Here is a 20,815-nt window from a genome sequence, read left to right on the forward strand (position 1 = left end):
CCGCAAAAATGACAAACGAGCGTCTTGGCCCGCTGGGGAATCACCAGATTGGCGCACATCGTCGTCTCGTGCTGCAGCGATTTACATAATGCTTTGCATTACGTAGATGACAGTTACAGTTGAGTCTGCCGAATTCGTTAGTGGCTTCGGATCATATATTGCCCCAGTTAGCAAATCTTTTTTTTTTTGGGGGGGGGGGGGGGGATTTTTTTTATCAATACGCATGAACGAAGTTCTATTGTAATAGAATAACGAACTTGAGCTGACCAGCTTAATTACCAAAAAATTAAGTCCAACAGTCATGGAAACAACATTGGCATGTATGATATAGTGCATTAGGATTACTTTTGAGACAATTTTTCTCCTTAGCTGCCTTGGGCTAACTTCGCCTATATAACTCCAGTTGACAAGCTCTAACAATGTGGTAAAATTACCACATTGTTTACCACAGCAAAGGGTGGCAAAAACCTGTTTGCAAACACAACAGTGGTACAATTCTTAACAAGCAAGCTTCTGATTTAGGTGTGAAATTTTTCCTGAGGGCTCATCAGATGGCAGCTCCAAAATAGCCCAGAAGGATTCCTGGACTTCACGCTTCTGTGAAAACACCAAGGCAAGTGCAGGAAATGTTCTTATCTTTAGCAATTGCACAACACGCAGATGTCGTGGCATCTGACCCAACAGTTCAAGTGGCATGCAAAGCTGTCAGAAGGTGCATCAACATTCTCACCGGTGTCGACAGTACCGGTCGGCTTGTGGTCCACCCACATCTCGGCACCAGAAGATCTGGACCGCCTGTGGCGCATCACCGGAGGCATGGTGGTCTGAAAGGTGCAAGATGTGTGTGAGGGATATTTTAGTGAATGTGAGTGGAACCTAAACGATCTGTGTCCACTTCCAATGTTGCCTCACAACATTGGAAGTTGCACTGCACAGTTCTTCTAAAAAAACTACTTATCAACAGTGTTGAATGCAAACAGTTGCAGAGAAAAGCACGAAGCAAGGTCTGTGGCTACTTGGAGTATTATACAGGTTAAGCGTGTTGTTTTTAAAACAATTATTCATACAGAACATGACACATGAGGTTTTGGGAAAGACAGCAATTAATTCTGTGCACTGAAACTTTATATTGGTTGCAACAACTAAATGTGCCAACGAATTACAAAATAAAAGAAGGCGTTACATGAATGGCGGCTGTTGATGCTAGTCAAGAGTGCCTTTTTCATTTTGCAAAAATAATTAGTAAATAACTAATTCTAAAATATTCAATAAGCTTACCTAACCAATACGGCATCAATGCAAAAGCTGTAGAGGATGTTAACAAGTGATTGATAACAGCATTTAAAGCGGCCAGGTCTTGTGCGGTATTTTTCTTTTCTGACGGAAAAAGAAATCCTGCCAAACTTTTGCAAGTACTGTATTTCAGCATGTATAACCTGCACCAAAATTTCAAAAAGTTAGCAGTAAAGTGGTGGTGCGAGTTATATGCGAATTTTGCGTTAAGTGCGGCGTCATGACAACACTCGTCACGCTGGCAAGAAGCCACACCTCAAGGCAAGGTTTTCTGCCATTAAAAGTTTCGATATCTCCTAGGGAACACCACCCTCTCCCCAACCCTGCGTGCTGAAGCTTCCTTCTACACTCTTTGATGGTTGCCAATTCTCCTCATCTTTATGGGTAGCCATTTCACGTTCATTAGTTAGTGAATAGCGCAATCAATATTACACGGAGCATGAATTGAAAGTACCTAGATCACGGTGGTGGTCGTTCCCTGCTGAAACCAAATAGCTAATTGGAATGCCCAAAGGACTTGCATAGACATTATAATCAGACATTTAATGGACATCTCTGACATCCGGCAGATACTCCGAGATGGTCCACACATACCCATAACATGAAAAGTTAAAGTCAGGTTGTCATACAATGGCTATCCGTGGTTACTTCACATAGTTTTACACGTTTTAATAAGCTTGCGTGCAGTGTTATCTCCAAACAAGTAAACAAAAGCAAATAAACTGCCACTGTTCAGTTTGCACCTGAGTGGTGTCCGCAGAAACCTCTCTATGAATGCATGGGCTATAAAGAAAATGCAATGACCTTTGGCGTGCCACAAAGCCTGGGCTCGGAAGTTGATGATGACATTCCGGTTGCCGATACTCCTGAAAAAGAGAAAAACACATGTAACAAATGAACAGTGCAAAATTCTTATTCGTGATTCTGGATATCTCACAACACTAGAAAACTTGACACAGCAGCCTGATCACCACATTCAGACCACAAGGGCACCAGGGTAGCCATAAACCATGCCACAACCCTACTGTATTTCGGCTTGGGTTCAAGACGACAAATGCAAGAAATGCCACTGAGGGACTTTCCAGCAAATTTTAGAGGAAAGTTGGTCATTGCGTCTAGTCAACCTCACTCCTATTTAAGAATATACTTGCTCTCACCTACTGGCCTCCTGACAGCAAGGACCAAGCCAGTAAGAGAAAAAATGGTACACACCAGTTTGAACTGCGTAATTTGAAGGTGCATAGTGGGAAGATCAAAATTTATTTCAACCACCCGAGGTTCTTAAACTTGTTCGAAAGCAAGGTACACGTATGCTCTCAAATTTTGCCACAAATCAGCGTGGGGCCGCACGTGGCTGAAAATATAACCGGCGACATTATGCTCAGCAACAGAACGTTATAGACGCTAAACTGCTGCGGTAGATTTTCTTACCATAAAAGGGAAAAATTTGTCACCCACCCAAATGTGGCACGAAGATACAAATGAAACCCGCACAGGTTTCTAAGACGGAATGCTTCTGCGATATTTTTATTATTACATGAAAGATGACTTGTCATATTTCTTACCATACTTGCCTATCAGCTCCCTAATGAGTGCACAGCCCTCCCATTCCGTTACATTGACAACCGCAACTTTTTGTCTTTCAGCTTATGTCACCCACTTCTCGATTATCTTTTCATATATTTTCTCCATGCATATTTCATAGCTTATTGACTCATAGCTTATGTCCGTATTGTTCAATGCATGTTCATTGGAGGTCTCATTTGCAGTTTTTACTTTGGGATCTCCTCCTGCGTATTACTGTCACTACGGGGGAGACCCTCCAATACAATGGTCTCAAAAAAATTATTATTATTATTATTATTATTATTTACACTTAAGAAAAATTGATCTCTTTCCATTCAAAATAATTCCAGTCGGCAACAACACACTCGTTTGACCTTTGCTACCACTGTTGGAAGCATCTCTGGAACCTCTCAACCTTGATGCTGTCGAGTACCTCCTGTGCAGCTGCTTTCAATGTTGTCCATGGTTGAAATTTCCTTTTGTTTCGTTTTTTAAATTGCAGGGAGATGCGATGAATAGGGCAAACGGGGAATGATGGCCTCTCCATGTTAATTACTCCTCTTGCACTAGCAGATTCCAACTTGCAACTGCGAATTTCCTAATTTCATCCCCCCCCCCTAGTTTTCTGCCATCCTCGACTGTGCTACCATTCCCTTCGTATCCCTTCTGGCCCACTGGTTATCTACCCTACATATTACATGGCCTGCCTACATTTTTTTTTCTTATTGTCAGCTAGAATATCGGCTATCCCCGTTCAGTCATTGAACACCGCTCTTTGCCATCCCTCAATGTTACGACCAACATTTTTCGTTCCACTGTCTTTGTGCTGTCCTTAACTTGTTCACAAGCTCAGAGTTTCCATCCAATGTTAGCACCGGTAGGATGCAATGATTGTACACTTTTCTTTTTAATGACAGTGGTAAGCTTCCAGTCAGGATTTGTTAATGCCTGCCATACGCACTTCAACCCATTTTTTTCCTTCCAAAAATTTCCTTCTCATGATCAGGGTCCTCTGAGTAATTGACCTAGTACATAAATGTACTCCTGTACAGACTCTAGAGGCTGACTGGCTATTCTAAATTCTTGTTCCATTGTCAGGCTTATTGAACATTACCTTTGTCTTCTGCATATTAATCTTCAACCCCACTCACACACTTTTCGGTTAAAGTCCTCAATCATTTGTTATTCTGAGTGTTTCTGAAGGCGGCCCATCCATGGGAGGCTACATACTGCATCACAGACGATGCCACATGTACTGAAGTGTTATGATGGAGAAGTCAATCAACCAATCTCTAGAGTCTAGGCATCTCCTTTGCACATTCTTTCTTAGTTGGCCTCAAGACCTCCAAGAGAAATTCGTGACTGACCAGGAGAAACATTTAGTGCATGATTCCATGAACATCAGAAGAAAAGAAAAACGGCCATTGTTTTCACATTTGAATGCGCTTGGCAGTGTTTTTTTGCTTGTTTGTTAGTTTCTGTAAACATGCAGGCTTCCACTGGCTCGAAGCTTATTCTATTTCAGGGTCTAAGCCATAGCACTAAGTCTCGTCACCCGTGATGATCTTCGAAAGCCTGGGTTACTTTCAACACAATTTTTCATCTCCTGGCACAAAATCAAATGCATGTTTCCTCGGTCCTGCGTAAGCAGGCGGGTAACAAGCCTTACAGTAACAATGGAAAGTATCATATTGTATATAATAATTGTGGTAGTATCTCAGATACTTGTTGCACGAGTATCTTGTATCATATCATGACACAATTGCAAAGTATCTTTGCCAAGACCTGGGTGATGGTCAACTCTATATGTACAACATGCTTGGGGATGGGAAAAGCCCAAGCATTGATCTTGCAGCACTAAGTTGCTGCTTCCCTAACCACTGGCTTAAAGGCATAACACCATAGCACATGATCTTCAATAACTAACAAAAATATTACCCTCTCCCCACTTCTCCCAAGCGGTTTTATGGAGGACAAATTAGCACCGCTCATTCCAGCTCACCTTGAACAAGGCAGGATCCTTTCCCCACCCCTGCCTCCAGAACAAAATGTACCCAGAGAGATATAAGAACACATGTCCTCACTGCAATGCATTAGGCACCCTTCGGCACGTCATAGGAGAGTGCAATTTTTCCATTGACCACCCCCCACCTATACCCATAACTCACCCCCCTGCTATCCCCACTCTTTCCGAGCGATGGGAGATCATGCTGTCCAGCCCCGCCCTGGAAGACCAGCTCCGACTGATCCACAGGGGCCAGGCGGCCCTGGAAGCATATGGAGCCCGCGAAGAGGGAGCCACCCCATCAGACGCTTAACGCGTTTCAGTTCACAATGGACCAGTAAAGTTGTTTCTCTCTCTCTCTCTCTTGAACAAGGCATATTAACAAAAATGTTTGAATCATTTGATGAGAAACCAATGAGGATTGTCGGTGCACTATTAATGAGGTATTTGAAGATACTGGCCCGATTTGGAGCTGCTGTCAGCAGAGTTTCAGCGCGCACTTGCAATGTGCAACTCGTTACTGCAAGAATTGTCACCCGCATGCTTACGTGTGACCGAGGAAACACTCATTTTATGCTGCATGTTTTAGCAGATAAAAAGACGTTTAGAAAATTTAAATTGCGAGTTGGCTCCACCAGAAACTGCCGCCATTCCTAAATCTCACCGCACTGCCCAAGCATGCAGGCAGCCATTTCTCGATAGTGACGGCGTTGAGGCTGTCTCTCCTTTCTTGCTGGATGAGGCCGCGGGTGCATTTCGCGTCCACCTGTTGCGCAGCCTGCATCGCGCAGTGACGTAGATATGGCATGTTATCTTGACAGCCTTGACATCTGCAATGCTGTCAGTTAAGGCTGCTTCGCAAATTCAGTTTCAAGCTTTCTAGAACGAACTGACGGCGTTGCATCTAATGCACACTGTTTAGTAAAGCGCATACACAAACTTGGTTCACGGTAGTTGCTAGTTGTTGTATATACTCCTCATGGGCGCAGAGTTGCGCAAGTCTGCCATGCTGCACGTAAAATGAACCCAAGTTTTGAGAGAAAGTCATAGGCGACTTTTATAGGAGAGAAGCTCATCACAACATGAACGACCTGCTCTCGGGGTGTCTACCAAGTTGATATTTCCAAATTCCCCAAGTTTTCCATTTGCAATATTCCCCAAGTGGCACAGAAATTTGTTTTATGTTAAGACGGGCTGACATCATGTCGCCCATGCTGTCACCCTCTATTAAGCATGTTAAAAAATAAAAGCTTAATCCAATTATAATAGCAAGAAGTGTTTATTTTATTCAAAACGATAACGGAAGGGAGGGGTTAGTAAAATGCACAGTGAATAAAACATCTTCGATAAATATGGTAAAGCCGATTGAAAATTGAATCGAACATTCTGAAATACAAAATGGAGATGCATACTCTCAGCCTGCGCACAACGCCTTAGTGTCGTGCTTCACTGCTTTAAAGAGTTTATTTTGGTTTGAATGAGCAACACCTGCATCTTGGCATCGGCCAACACTTGGTTTTTTTTAGCTCAAGCTCCTTCAAAGAGGCCGCAGCACAGTTCCTTTCCTCTTCATTCCTCAATGCGTAGGTCCTTTCCATTCTTGTCCTCCTCCTGCCACACGTTCGCCACGCAGACCTTTTGAAGCATCCTCTTTGTCAGTTGTAGCCAACATCTGATTTTTTAGATTCCCTAGGGCCCGCGAAAACGTCCGAAAATTCGGGCAGTTAGAAAAAAATGTATGCATGTCTTTTAGTGCCCTTAAGGGCTCGAATCACCACAGGCACACCCGCAAAAGTTCTGAAAGCCAGCCAGTACACTTACTAGGCATATCGTTGCTGGTACTGTGACAGGAGATGGCGTGTGCACGCGTGTATAATTAAGGAATACATACTGTACCCAGTGACAATTGCCCCTTCTCACGCTTGTGATGCTTCGCCGCAATACTTCCGCGTGTGCTTCACTGCGTAACATTCCTGTAGTGAGGCGAAGCTGACTTGCGGGAACTAGCCTTATGCAACGCTTTGAGCGTTCCTAGCTTCGAAGCCAATCGCGAGGACGACAAAGGCGGAGTCGGTGCCACTGCTGACAGCGGCGAATTCCTTCAATGAGAAACACAGCTCAAAAGGAGCAGGCAAATTAATAGCGAACGTCGGAGCAGCTAGGCTTAGCGTTGCCGCGATGGTGGCTACACGACTGCCAGCGGATCTGCAAGAGAGCGCCGGCATGCGCCGGTGCGAGCCAGCGAGGTAATCAAAATGGCGATTCCTCTCCGTTACTTCAGCCAGCATTATCGAGTCATTCGTTCCCTTTCAATAAAGTTGCAGCTCATTTTGGCTGATAAGGAAAACTCGGGGAATTTGTGTTTCTGAGTGTTTCCAGACTATTCAAAACCCCTGAAAATGCTCGGCTTTCCCGGTTGGTAGACACCCTGGCTGTACCCCCATGTTCTAACTGCATTAGGACAAAATTGAGGACTGTTTTATTACAACGTTGCGAATACTATAAGGTATGGTTAGATTTCTTATGAACAAATATATTTTATTACATGTACCGAGACGTCACCTAGCCCTGCATCTCGTCTAGCACACAGCCTGGTGACATTCGCTGAAACAGATGCAAACCAGCAGCCCTGAATGAGTAAAATATTAAAGGAGTGTTTATCATGAGATTTTTGTGCCACCAACCCTCCATCCTCATACCCCCCCTTCCAAGAAAGAAAAAAATACAATAAGAAGAAAGACTAATCTCAGATGCAGTCATCTAGACAACTCCGGCTCCCTAAGAGGTGCCATAATGAACAGTAAAACCTCATTATTTCGGCTCCCATTAATTTGGAAAGTTGGTTAATTCGGATGCACCATCTGGTGCCGGCAAACAGGTACATAACCGTATGGCACGGAACTCCCTTTAATTCGGACAGTTCGCGGAGCTCAGAGGCACGCGAGTCATATAGGATCTAGTGGCACTAGGGGGTGTTCAAATCGCGCCACCAGTGACTGCATCTCCACCAGCTTGCGCTGATCTCAAAGGCCATGCTTGCATGTGCCGAGAGGCCGGAAATACGTCAAGGCCGCCATGTTTATTTTATTGATACATAATAGACAAACCCACGTCTCAAAAAACATGGCAGCAATGACGTACTTCTGGCTTTGCAGTTGCTTTTGGCGCTTGGCACTACCTCTGCATATGGTTATCGGCACAGTAGTTGTCGGTCTATGCTAGCAACCCTAATCTATACATACATGTTTTTTCTTTGTATTTCTGTCCACCATTTCCGACGTTGGCTTTTGCTTGTGCAGTTTTTTGTTGTCGTTTTTATCGGTTTGCGTCAGGTGCCTGTGTGCGAACACGGCATAACTTTCTTTGTGTGTGTGTGTTAAATTTTGTTTGCGCTTTTCTTTCCGTTTATACTTGGTTTTTTTGTGACATCGTGCATGTACCCGTCACTTCGTTGCCGTGCCTAGCCGTGCCACCATGTGCTCTCGTGCCCCACCGATTCGGGCGAAGTATGAGGCGAAGTATTTGGCAGTGAAAGTAGAAATATTGAAAGCGGTGAAGGCAGCGGTGCTTCGGCAGGTTATAATGAATAAATTCAACGTGAAGAGAAGCACGCTCAGCACGTACGCGAAAGGCTGATACAGAAGACAAGTGCTTAAGCGCATGTTGCTCTGTATGGAGGCAAAGAAAAATTATGATGTAACTCTGCTCAGTGCAGTGCACATGGTTGGCGCACATGTGGAGCAACACGCCGCCCGCAGTAATTGTGAACCGCTTCCGACACAGCGGCTTTGTCCATGACGGCGATTCTTTGGAAGCCAGGGATGCGGATGTTAACCAAAACGCCGAGGAAGATGACAGTTGCTTCGACAGACTTCTGCCTCTGGACGTCCCGCTAGACGAATACATCCACATCGATAGTGCCGTTGCCGGTCGCCTCAACGATGACGAGATACTGGATGTACTGGGCGACGAAGAGCCCGACTCCGATAGCCAAAATGCGCCCGTCATGGATGCGTGCTAAGTGCCGCGCCACACTGCTAAAGAGGCCAATGACGCCCTTGATGTTTTCGAGGACATGTGTGTCGTTTCTCCCGTCAGTTTGCGCGGACTGCACCACCTGCAAGAACTCTGAAAAATTGTGCTTTCCGCTCCAATTTCTCGCACGCAACAAGCAACAATAACCAGTTATTTCATGAAGTAAAGGTATGTTGATGTTTCAGGCATTTCTCAGGCAAAAGTCATGTTTTTGCCACCGAGGAGTACCGTCCCCGTAAAAGATGGTACTGACTAGTTAACATTGAAAGTTTTCTGAAGAGCAATGCGTCCAATAACATTTGTACCAACTGATAGCAGACTAAACAATTTCAAGACTTGCTGCGTACATAGTATTGAACCAGCTATCGCATCACTGTTTTGCATTAGGGGTAGAACGGCAACTCTTGATTCACGTGGAGGACAGATCTTAGCAGCTCCACTATCAGTGGCATGCAAGGCTTAAAATTTCAGTGGCAGCTTATCGCCATTTTATTTTCTCCAAGCAATTAAGCGACTATACATGCCAAGAAGTCAGTCAGTTCAGACGTCTCACAGTAACCATTTCCATATACTTCGCACATGCGAGTATCCAGCAATAAAAGTTTGATGCAGGCATTTCAGCTTAAAAACAACTCTAAAAGTGAAATAAATGAAGGAACCTAAACCTAGTGGCTGAAGAATGAAATTCTCACAAGCACTTCATTCTGCCAAATTATCCAGTTGCAAAAGCCCACGACAAAACTGCTACGTAACATTCCATTCAGAAGGCAGCACTTGTCTTTTTAAAGTGCATAGAAATTGTTCTGATGTAGGTACTAAGCTTTTTTTTATGTACCAACACATATAAACATTTTTTACCAGTGCTAAATTACACAAATAAAGCAGCGCATGCAAAAAAAAGCGAAATTTCTATTCAGCTTCGAAGAAGTGTTTCACAACGACACCAAACCAACAGCCATCATGCAAACTAGGTCTCTGAATGAAGGTCATTTTTTGTCCTGCTTGTCCGGCAGGTCAAGAAAAGCTAAACATCATCACATTGACAATGCACACGTTGTGCAATAGAAATACATGCGCAAGCAAAAAGTTCCTATTCTGCTGACATGCGCAGGCAAATACCTCAAAACACAGTCAATGCATGCATGCGATTTTTAAGGAGTCACTTGAAGTCACAAGAGCATGCCTAGGCTAAGAAAAAAAGAAAAATGGGGGTGGTCACCCATTTCATGAATGCACTGTTACATTTGCAGCACATTGATAAAAAGCCTTATAAGAAAATGCAGCGAAAGCACTCTCAATACTACACGATGATAAAATGGCTCGCACAAACATAATACAGAGGCAGGCAGGGGTTTAAATATATTGCATGCATTAAACAAAGGACTCAATAAAATCAATGGACACGATTGGTGCCTAAATCAATGCCACCGGAGTAAAATCACTAGACTTGAGCAGCTTTTTTTTTTTACATTTGTAATAGAAACTGCAGATATGTACAACATGTGAAGCAGCTGCACCTTCAAACAAAGGATGTCAAAACAATAAATCTTCCGCTGCAGCGACAGCTCAATAACTAAAAAAAAAAAGCGTGCAGAAGTGAGAAGGCAGCATCGGTGTAACACAGGAGTTCGATTGGCTCAAGCAGTAAACTGCACATTCACGCAAGCAGCAGCCATGCAATCCCAGTGAACCCGCAAGCAGCTCCACCAATGCTTGACTAAAAGCAGTGCCACTCTCCAGCAGATCAGGACTCACTGGCAGCAGCAGAGCGGGTCGTCACGCCACTCTCCGCAGGTGCGGGAGGTGCAGACGGCTCGGGCGCGTCCCAGTCTGCCCCGTTGAGCACTTCACGCAGGATGCGGAACTTCTCGTGGTTCACGCTCAGCTTGGCCTCCAGCTCGGCCTGCTTGTCGGCAAGCAGCTGGTTCTGCGAGTCATACATTTATACACTGAAACATCACTTCAGCGCACTAGTCATCTCGACCAATGTCTGTGGTATCTCCCACCAAGATTCCATTGTAATAAAGTGAAATATAGCACTCCAAATTTCAGTGTGGAACAAAGTTGCACAAACCGCTGCCGTGCCCACAAAATTATTGATCAAATAAGGTTTGACACCCTAAGGCAATGCTGGGATTACAAGTGAGGCCATAGTGGTTATGACTCCAGATTCATTTCAACTACTTTTGATTCTTTGTGCATATACACTATATCATAATTGATCCCATGACCCTACACTCAGCAGCAGGTTATTGTAGCCACTGTGGCAGTTAAGGAACATACCTAACAGCACAAATGAATACAGGGCAGGTTGCTTAAATAGAACAGCAGAACACTATAGCTTCTATGGAGAGTTACGACGTCTCTCCAATGCAAGAACAAGGGACTGCACAAGCACCCTACCATGGCTCGCTTCATCCTCTCCCGCTCTAGCTGGATCTGCTCCTGCATCCGGTGATGCATCTGGACTTTCTCCATGGCCTCCTTGTTCAGCTGCATCTGCTTCTCATCCAGCTGCACACAGAGAGGAGAGTGTTGATCATATCACCAGTGCTACCTCACAGCAGAAGCACATTTTCCAGTAGCGTAGTTAAGTGAAATCACCAGTGAAAATCTGGCATCTAAAAAATCTGCCCATGACTGAGTTTTTCCACGAGAGTATGTACAGGGCATCTACCAACTTGACATTTCCAAATTCCGCGAGCTTTCCAGGTTTTCCTCGAGTGCTTTTGCAAAATTGCCCGAGTTTCACAGAACTATTTTATGTCAAGACGGGCTGGTGTGGCTCTCTAGTAAGCATGTTAAAAGCTTAAAAAAGACTTAAGTTTGAACAGTAAGAAGTAGTGCTTATTTTATTGAAAAGGAAAACAGAAGGGAGGGCTTAGTAAAATGAACTGCAAAAAAAAATAAATAAACGTCTTTGAAAAAAATGGTAAAACCCATTGTCAAACATTCCCAAATAAGAACAAAAAGGAGATGCATACAGAAGCAAATATTTTTGAAGATGAGCTATTTCTATCAACTGATAGCAAGCTCACTGGTGCGAGACTTGAATTTTGTCACAAGTCAGATTCTCTATCAACAGCTGGAACCTCAACTGTCCCAACATACTCCCTCAGCCAGCGCTGAAAGCCTCAGTGTCGTGTTTCACTGCTTTAAAGAGTTTATTTTGGTTTGGATGAGGGACACCTGCATCTCAGCGTCAGCCAACACTGTTTTCTGAGCTCAAACCCCTTCAAAGAACCGGCGGCACACTTCCTTTCCCATTCATTCCTCAGTGCAAAGGTCCTTTCTATTCTCGTCCTTCCGCTGTGTGTTCACCTGACGGACTATTTGAAGCATCCTCTTTGGCGTGTTGTACAGTCATCGTCCAATATTTCAGACTCCCTAGGGGTCGTGAAAACGTCTGAAAAATCGGGCAGTAGGAAAAAAATTAATTCTTTTATATTCATTAACGGCTAAATTCACTGCAGGTGCATCCGAAAAAGCTCTGAAGGCCTGCCAGTATACTTATTTGGCACTGGTGCTCGTACTGTGACAGGAGACTGCAGGTGCAAACATGTATAATTACGGAATACATATTGTTTACGGAATACATACTGCTACAGCTACCAGCGGATCTGCGTGCAAGAGCGCTGTTTGAGGCAGTGAGGTAATTGAAATGGCAGTGGTGGTGGCTTTGATTAATGCCGTTTCGGATATGCGGTCAGGGAAAAAAGTCTGGAAAATCAGATGCCCAAACGGTTCTTGGATCCGAAATTTCGGATGTTGTACATAGGCTGTATAGGGTACGTGGTGGCGCCGCCAAGCCGTCCAAACTACCAGGCATCAGGAAAGTCGGTCACTGACTGTACACTGGCAACTCCTCCAGCCAACAACACAGCATGTCAAAGGTGATTCGTTAAGATTCCTCTATGTTACTCGAGCTAGCATTACCATAACTGTTGTTCCCTTTCAATAAAATTCCAGCTAATTTTCCCTGACAGAAGCACAAATTCCGCGAGTATTTCCAGACTACTCAAAATCCCCGAAAACTCTCAGCTTTCCCGGTTGGTAGACACCATGAATACAGTAAAACTTTGTTACAACAAAAACCACATTAACAACCTTTTCAGATTGCTGGACCATTCAGAAATCCCAGTGTGTCATCACACTGGGACTGCCGAAAATTTGTTATTCTGAAAGGTAGTTTTAGTGAAAGCCACAAAACGATGTTGTAACTCCCAGTTGGTAGACACCATGAATACAGTAAAACTTTGTTACAACAAAAACCACATTCCTGCCACAGAAATCCCCTGCCAACTTCTAATGGTTTAAATGTAAAAATATTTCAGTATTACGAACTTCAGAATACCAAACTTTTCAGAATAAGGATCGTTATTCAGTTTCAGTGTTGTGTTAACGATGCCTCAGTACTACAAATTAATGTTCCGAAATCTGGGGATTCTTGCATTTTGATGTATCCATCACGGTAGCCGAAACTGTAGGCTAGCACAGACAGCAGACACCGTGGCGCACGCGTTCAGAAAACCCGAGGCGGTGCTCAATAAAAAAAATAAATGCTCAAGAACTTTTCTATATATCCATGCAGAGGTGATGACACACTGGGTTTTCCAAGTGCATGCTCCATCCAGGCAAGTGTTGCCTAGCAACGGAGGCACATATTTTTCTTCTTTTGTCCTTTCTGCGCATCTCTTCCTTTCGCACTTCTTGCTACGGCCATACTAGCTACGCCCGTGGAGAAATGTAATCTGTGCTCGCGGCGATTCTATACGGTCGCACATTGCACTTTCCAGACAGTGCCGTTTATGCGCACTTGCAGTTTGGCACAGTTCATGTGTCCGCCTCGAGCAAGACAGTTGCAGTGTCCACAGCAAGGAATGTGAAAAACAAACAAGAAACATTGCGCTTCAGAAGTGACATGGAGCTCCCTTTTTTGTCAGTAATTTTCTCAGCGTCAGCATCTGCTTTGCGCGTGCCACTTGTGCAAGATGGTGCTTCAGTGGGGACAGAATCTATGGAAAATAGCAACAGCGCGGGCCGAGAGTCAATGGCGACATTTTTGTGGATAGCTCAAATGGTGACAAATTATGACTCGATGGTCGAATCGTTAATTTTGTGGCTTTCACTAAAATTACCTTTCAGAATAACGAATTTTCGGCAGTCCCGCATGATTCGTTATATCGTGGTTTGACTGTATAACACTAAAAAAAATTTGCTTCGCTATAGAGGGGCTGTGAGTAGTGCTCGCATGGCGTCAGGGTGAGGACTCGCAACTGTAGTCTGCTACAGTTTGGGCAGCGTCTGGACAACTCCTGCAGCGTTTCCATTTGTTCACTCATTCGCTAAGGTAGTGCACTTATGACGGCCCTCTCACATATTTTTCAGATGTTCCCACAAAGGCATATAAACCAAACATCCACGTCACTGACCATGTTCTCCACAGTCTTTTTCTGGCGAAACATGCCTTCCAGCTCCAGGTTGAGGGCTTGGACGGACTGCTCCGCGTTGGACAGTTTCTTCTCGAGCAGAATCACCTGCTGCTCCCGAGCCTTGAGGTCCATCCGCAGAACCTTGTGCTCCTGTGTAGAAAAAAAGACAGCAGAGCAAAACTCATCAGTGCACGGCAAGGGCCGGCACTCGGCCATCTGCACCTTGAGCGCCTTGGACTGGCTCACGTCATCACAAATTTCTCCTCACTTTGCGAGGCTCTGAAGAAACTGAAGAGTCTGAAGATACGACCAAAAGAACTGAAAATATAATTACATCTTGGCTCCCCATACGGGAGCCTTGTTCACAATCATTCAAGATTCAAGATCATTTCACACTCCTTCAATGTACTACCACAGCTAGGCTGGTTGCTGTCAAACCTTCGATTTCATGCGAGGCTCTGACGACAGACATATTCAAATTGGTTTTGGAAAAGCTCCCAAGGTGAAGGAAGTTTCATGAAAGGTAAAGTTGGCATCTACTGGAATGAAGACAGAGCTGCACAAGAAAGAAATTCAAAGAATTAAAGGTTGGACTTAAGGTCACTGTCCAGTGCAACAGAATGACAGCGAGAAGCAAAGTCAACTTTTGCTACAGAGCAAACTGCTGCAAGTAACCCTGAAAGCTCTGGAGTTGAAAAATTCATCCCAGTCTGCAGATCAAAGCAGGATCTGCTACTTTTCTGGGGCAGTCTAGCTAGTGAGCTAAAGAGGGAGGCGGCAAGCTAACAAACCAAATACATAGCCAATTTTCGCAGTACATGCTTGGTCTGCAGCCTGCCTACTTCCTGGAGCGATACTTTCAGTTGATCTCTTTTCGGGATGCACCACTTTCAGTGGATACCGATTGGCAAGGGGACAAAATGACAGTCGCTCCTGTGAGGCGTTGCGTCAGATGCCACGTCATGCAGGAGTATCCCCAACAGAGAATACAGACCCTGGTCAGGGGCGTAGCCTGGGGGAGGGGGGGGCTTATGGGGCTTCAGCCCCCCCCCCCCCCCGAAATTTTTTCGTGCTGTCCATGCACCGCCGACCAAAGCGACCCCCGGCGCCGGAAATCACTCTGGATTTTGTATACAATGTCTTTTTGACGCTCGAAAAGACATTTAACCGCGAAGATGGCAAACTCGGACTGGATTTCGTGGCAACGCCCATACACTGGGAGTCACATAACGCCAAGCAGTCCCATCCGAGCACAAAGTTTCAAGGGCGCTTTGATATTGAGAGGGCTCGCCGCGGCATCTCACTGAGGCCACGGAATCTATGGAGCGCATGGATATCAATTGCGAAACTTTATCGGTATAAATCTCATAAGCTCTTGATGTGAAAGGTGCATTGACATTTCCAAAGTTGTGCTTTAGATTTTCAATTGCGGAACTTTGTGGGTTTAATGTTGGTATAAACATTTGACGCCAAAGGTCTATTGACTTTTCTAAAGTCTTACATCGGAACATACGAGACAAGCCAAATCAACACACTAGCAGATGAGTTGACAAAGCAGGCAGCGAGGTCCAATAGGACGAAGTGTTGGGATGGTCCATTTGTGCCGTCATGTCACATAAAAAAATATCAACATTTTTTTAGCCTACCCCAGAACGTCCATGTCAAGACACTAAAGCCAGCCAAAGTAACTACGTTCTTATTTACTTTTTCTACTTTGACTTTTATTCACGAGGACACAATGAGCCTCTTCAATTTTTTTTGTTCTCACTATCCTACCCGCGGGCTGCCAGAGCCAGCCAGAGCGCATACGTTTTTCTCGTATGGCCCCGACCACCGTGCGGTGCACTTCGGTGCGCGTTCGGTTTGCTCTGGCCGAGTGGATTTTCACCGGACAGGGTTTTGGACGCTTTCTGGCTAGGAGACGAGAAAAAAAAAACAATGGTCGCTCGCCGCCATCCCTGTGGGAACTCGAAGGATTGCACCGCATTCCTTGAGCGTATAACCTTTCCGGAAAGTCTTGTTTCGCCGCTGTAGGATACTGAGCAGTATGCGTATGGTTCTCAGTGGACCAAGCATCTCATGTTTTCTTCGGTATTCCTTCCGTAGCCCCATTAGGTGCCCGAAGTAGGCATTAGATTCTGGCCAACATACTTTCCTATGCGTTTTTTTTTTTTCATTTCGGTGCCTCCGCCTTACAGAAAAAAAAAAATACATTGTTGCGGCGCAGCGAATTGTCGCATGGTGAAAGTTCGATTTTGATACTTCTTTTGCGGAAAGTAATGGGCGATGGTACGCTTCAGTTGCCGGATACGTTTATTATATTATTGCGAAAGCAATTATATGGACACTCCAGGCGCATTCCTGCCATCGCCCCCATGTTTCGTATAAAGTCCAAGGGTGATAACATCGTGACCACGCGCTGTATGCTGTATGTGCGAGTGAAAGCGTAGGAGGGGAGGCGGAATAGGTGAGCCGACGATGGTGGCTCAGTCTTGTGTGCGCAAAGGAGAACAGCGGGGAGCAAGCGCGCCGCCTTCTGTCGCGCGCAATACATCGGGGCGGAATGGGGGCGGAATCTAGGATTCTGTGAATCTATGATTGTGCAACATGTTTATTTGCCTTGTTTGACGCATTATATACAGTTACTTCTTCTTACATACATAGACTCATTGGAGACTTATACGTATACTTAAATATCTTGTTGCGAGGTTTTGCGTATACATGCAGGGAACTTTGTTTCCAGTTACACTTTTTTGTCCTTTATCAAGCCGTATTTTCGCATTTGCATATCCCATTGTATCTTTGCATTTCTAATGTACGAGGACGAGTCAAATGAAAGTGAGCCTACCCTAACCGCGCAATAATGGTTCGGTTCATTATCTGCGAGGCATGCGCGCAGGAGAATGGCATGTCTCATTTACAAAAGTGACACGCAGGTGCGAAGATAAATGTTCTTTAATGCTCTCATACACTGGGTTGAATATGGTTGCATCACATAATGGACACTTCAAAAGTTGAACAGCTCGGTGTCGCGAAGTTTTTGACAGCTGAAGGTGTTTCCAAAACAGAAATTAATCACCATATGACTGCCGTGTACGTTGAACACTGCATTTCATTGACCACTGTGAAGCGTTGAAGCAAACGGTTCAAAGGACGTTGCAAAGACATTCCAAGACCCGGCCAAAACCATCGTGCAATCACCCCCCACACAATTTCAAAGGTTCATGAGCTGCTGAAACAAGAACGGAGGATAAGCATCGATGAACTGGCAGACCGTCTGAACATCAGTCACGGTTCGGTTCGCGCCATATTTCATGAGCTTCTCGGTTATCGGCTCTTTCGTGCGCAATGGATCCCCAAGATTTTTATCCATCGCGAGAAGGCGGAGAAGTTTCGCGCTGCCTTGACTCATTTGATCGGGTATGACAACGAGCATGACGACTTCTTGTTTGCAACTGTGATCGGGGATGAACCTTGGTGCCACTACTACGAACCTGAAACACGACGGCAAAGCTTACAATGGAAACATTCGAATTTACCACGCCCAAAGAACGTAAAGGCCGTCATTTCCGCTGGAAAGGTGTTGTTGACTTTTTTTTTCGATCGACAGGGTCCATTACTGATAGAATTTGCTAAATCTTGAGAGGCTATCAATTGTTTCCGATATTGTGAAACGCCAGAACGGCAGCGTGTCGCAACCAAGAACGAACAACGTGGAAAATTGACGAATAGGGTCATCTTGTTCCACGACAATGCCTCTCCCCACGTCGCTTATGTGGTTAATATAAAACTGGGAAAGTTTAAGTGGGAAACGCTGCAACATCCGCAATAGAGCTCAGACCTGTCACCTTGCGACTTCTACATTTTGGGGCAACCGAAAAAACAGCTCAAGGGAACCAGATACAGACTTTTTGAAGCAGCAACCCAAGGAGTTTTATAAGACGGGAATCACGCAGCTCGTTAGTCAATAGGACAAATGTCTAAATTCTCATGAAGACTACTTTTAAATAAAGTACCCCGTTGTTGGCTCATTCATTTGACTTGCCCTCATATATCTTGCAGAACTCCTGCTTTCTATACGTGCTCTCTGTCGCGACTATAACTTTGGTGCAATTACTCACGATACACGACAAGGGACAGCTACTCCTGCGTAATACATTGGAACAAGCGACAGCGTCATTGAGATTTTTCACTAGCCATTGCATATATACAAGAATGTAAGCACGGTTCTTGAATGACAAAGTTTCATTAACATATTTGTCCTCAACTTGTTCAGTTCATTGCCTTTTAATTTTTCATATCAGCGGCATGCACTGCTTTCCTGGTTTCGAACTGATATAGTTCTAAAGTTCGTGTGATATTTTCTTTACTTGATAAATAGACAAAACACATGGAAGCATTAACGTCAGTTATGTTGGGAACAATTTTTGGCACATACGAGTATAATATTTTATGAAAAAAAAATACATATTTTGCTTGTATTTACAGTGCGTAGCTTTCAAGAATTCGTTTGCAGCATCTTTGGCAATGACAATGCACGTATTATTTATGTATTTGATCCCTCGATAAATTGTTTAAGAGGAAGCTTTAGCTCGGGCCCAATCCGACGTGGCCTATTCAAATACTTGTAAAACGCAGAAACGCTTTTCTGAGATAATCCTGCTAATTGCTTTTATTGAAATTGGTTGCATTTGAGAGAGAAAGTTAAATCCTAGTGTCTGTTGGAAACAGAACTTCGATTTAGGGCCTGAATTTTGTTTAAAATATTTTGGAAAATTCGAAAGTTTGAAAAAATAGAAGCACGACGTTTACAAACTAATAGCTATGCATGAAGAACAGATATTGTGGTTCTGTAAACGGCATTTATTATAACAGTCAAAGCGGACAAGTTTGCTGTGTGAATTTGTATCTTACGTGAATTGGTTACGTTGTGTACAAGGGTTCAGCAAAAGCTGTATTTCCACAATACTAAATTTTTTTGAGATTCATGTGTAACATATCTGTTTTGTCCGCTGTAGATGTGCTATTAGATGCAATTTACAGAATTGTGATATCATTTTTCATTGTTGAGTCACGGAGTTTTAAACTTGATTGTTTCGTTTTCTGAAAATTTTCAATTTTGGCCAATTTTTAATAAATAATTGACCACCTAAGTGAAAAATTCGAAGCCAGTAGTCACTAGAATTAAACTTTTTCTTTTAAATGCAACAAACCTCCTCAAATTTGGTCAAGTGGTTGCAGGGAAAATGAATTCCCCTTCTACATGTACTTAAATAGGAGCACCCGAGCTAAAGCTTCCTCTTAAAGAGGAGGCTGAGCTGCAACGTGCAGCTATATATATATATATATATATATATATATATATATATATATATATATATATATATATATATACAGTAAAAGCTCGTTAATTCGAACCGCAAGGGGAAGCCGCTTCAGTTCGAATTAACGAAAGTTCGAACTAACGAAAGTGAAGGAGGGCAACAGTACACTGCAATTTGGAGCAGTAGGGCATGTCAGAAAGTGATGGCGTGTGCCGCGGGCACACGCCATCTTCAAGTCGAAGCTCTGGGTCCGACGGTGTCACACCACCGATGTCCACCGAAACGAACGTTAGCCGAGGCTTAACACCATCACAATGAATCGCGACGGCCGATACCTCCTAAGCAGAAAACAGAGGTGCACAACCGATGAAGACTGCCGAGACAAAGACGCTGAACATGTGAAGGTGGCGAAGGCCCTGATTCGTTGGTTCCTGATTGCAAGCGCAGCTGCGACGTACTTGATTCGCTGTGTTTTGGAGCTTGCCGTGCCATCTCCGCACAACATTAACAGCTGTACAAGATTTGCAAAGCCTCCGAGATTCGCAACGGGCAAGAAGTCTCGGAGGCTACGTAGAACGGAGAGGCGGCAGCCACCGCTGCCTTCTGGCTGACCCCGTGTCGGTTAGATTTTTGTCCGATTTTGCCTTCTCTCGCCGTTCTCTCCGTTTCGGGGGCAATATAGCCTTGTGTGTAGGCAGTAGGCGCATTTCTCTGGCCGTGTGCCAGGCGAGCGTAGTTCGAATTATCCGTGAGGGAACCTTCTCGCGTTCGAATTAACGGACTTTTTTATACATAGACTTCTATGGAGCTTGGCCGGACCAAATCGTACAGTTCGAATTATCCATAAATTCGAATTATTGAAGTTCGAATTAACGAGCTTTCACTGTATCTTGGCCCCCCCCCCCCCCCCGAACAAAATTTCTGGCTACGCCACTGCCCCTGGTTAGTTCACTTGGTAGAGTGACAAACCTGTCCCAGAAGGGCAGTGCGATGGCTAGTTCAGTAACCAGACAAGGACAAATCTCGCTTCTGCAGTGTAGCTTTGTGAAAAGACCAGTATGCATTTCTCTTGCCATTTTCTGCAACTTATGCGCTGTACATCAATGTTACCTTTTCACTACACCATATTTGCAATCTACAGTAACAAGACACAAAATGAC

At 44.3% G+C, this 20,815-nt stretch overlaps 1 protein-coding gene across 5 annotated transcripts in view; it reads right to left on the minus strand.

The window, feature by feature from the left end:
* Positions 1-20,815, minus strand: part of pav (kinesin family member pavarotti) — a 67,678-nt gene that overhangs the window by 13,696 nt on the left and 33,167 nt on the right. For 4 of the 5 annotated variants that reach the window (XR_010565912.2, XM_065438822.2, XM_065438821.2 and 1 more), the window contains 6 exons: positions 14,332-14,481; positions 11,303-11,413; positions 10,655-10,826; positions 5,529-5,642; positions 2,098-2,159; positions 731-824 (listed from right to left, as the gene is read on the minus strand). Coding sequence is in view for 4 of the 5 variants with exons in the window: in XM_065438822.2 (XP_065294894.1) it covers positions 731-824; positions 2,098-2,159; positions 5,529-5,642; positions 10,655-10,826; positions 11,303-11,413; positions 14,332-14,481 (703 nt within the window). In the remaining variant the exon portion in view is untranslated. The remainder of the gene's footprint in view (positions 1-730; positions 825-2,097; positions 2,160-5,528; positions 5,643-10,654; positions 10,827-11,302; positions 11,414-14,331; positions 14,482-20,815) is intronic. The other variant, XM_065438824.2, reaches the window with a different exon arrangement.

This window comes from Dermacentor albipictus, chromosome 4 (genome assembly GCF_038994185.2).
Source record: "Dermacentor albipictus isolate Rhodes 1998 colony chromosome 4, USDA_Dalb.pri_finalv2, whole genome shotgun sequence".
NCBI classification, from domain to species: Eukaryota; Metazoa; Arthropoda; class Arachnida; order Ixodida; family Ixodidae; genus Dermacentor; species Dermacentor albipictus.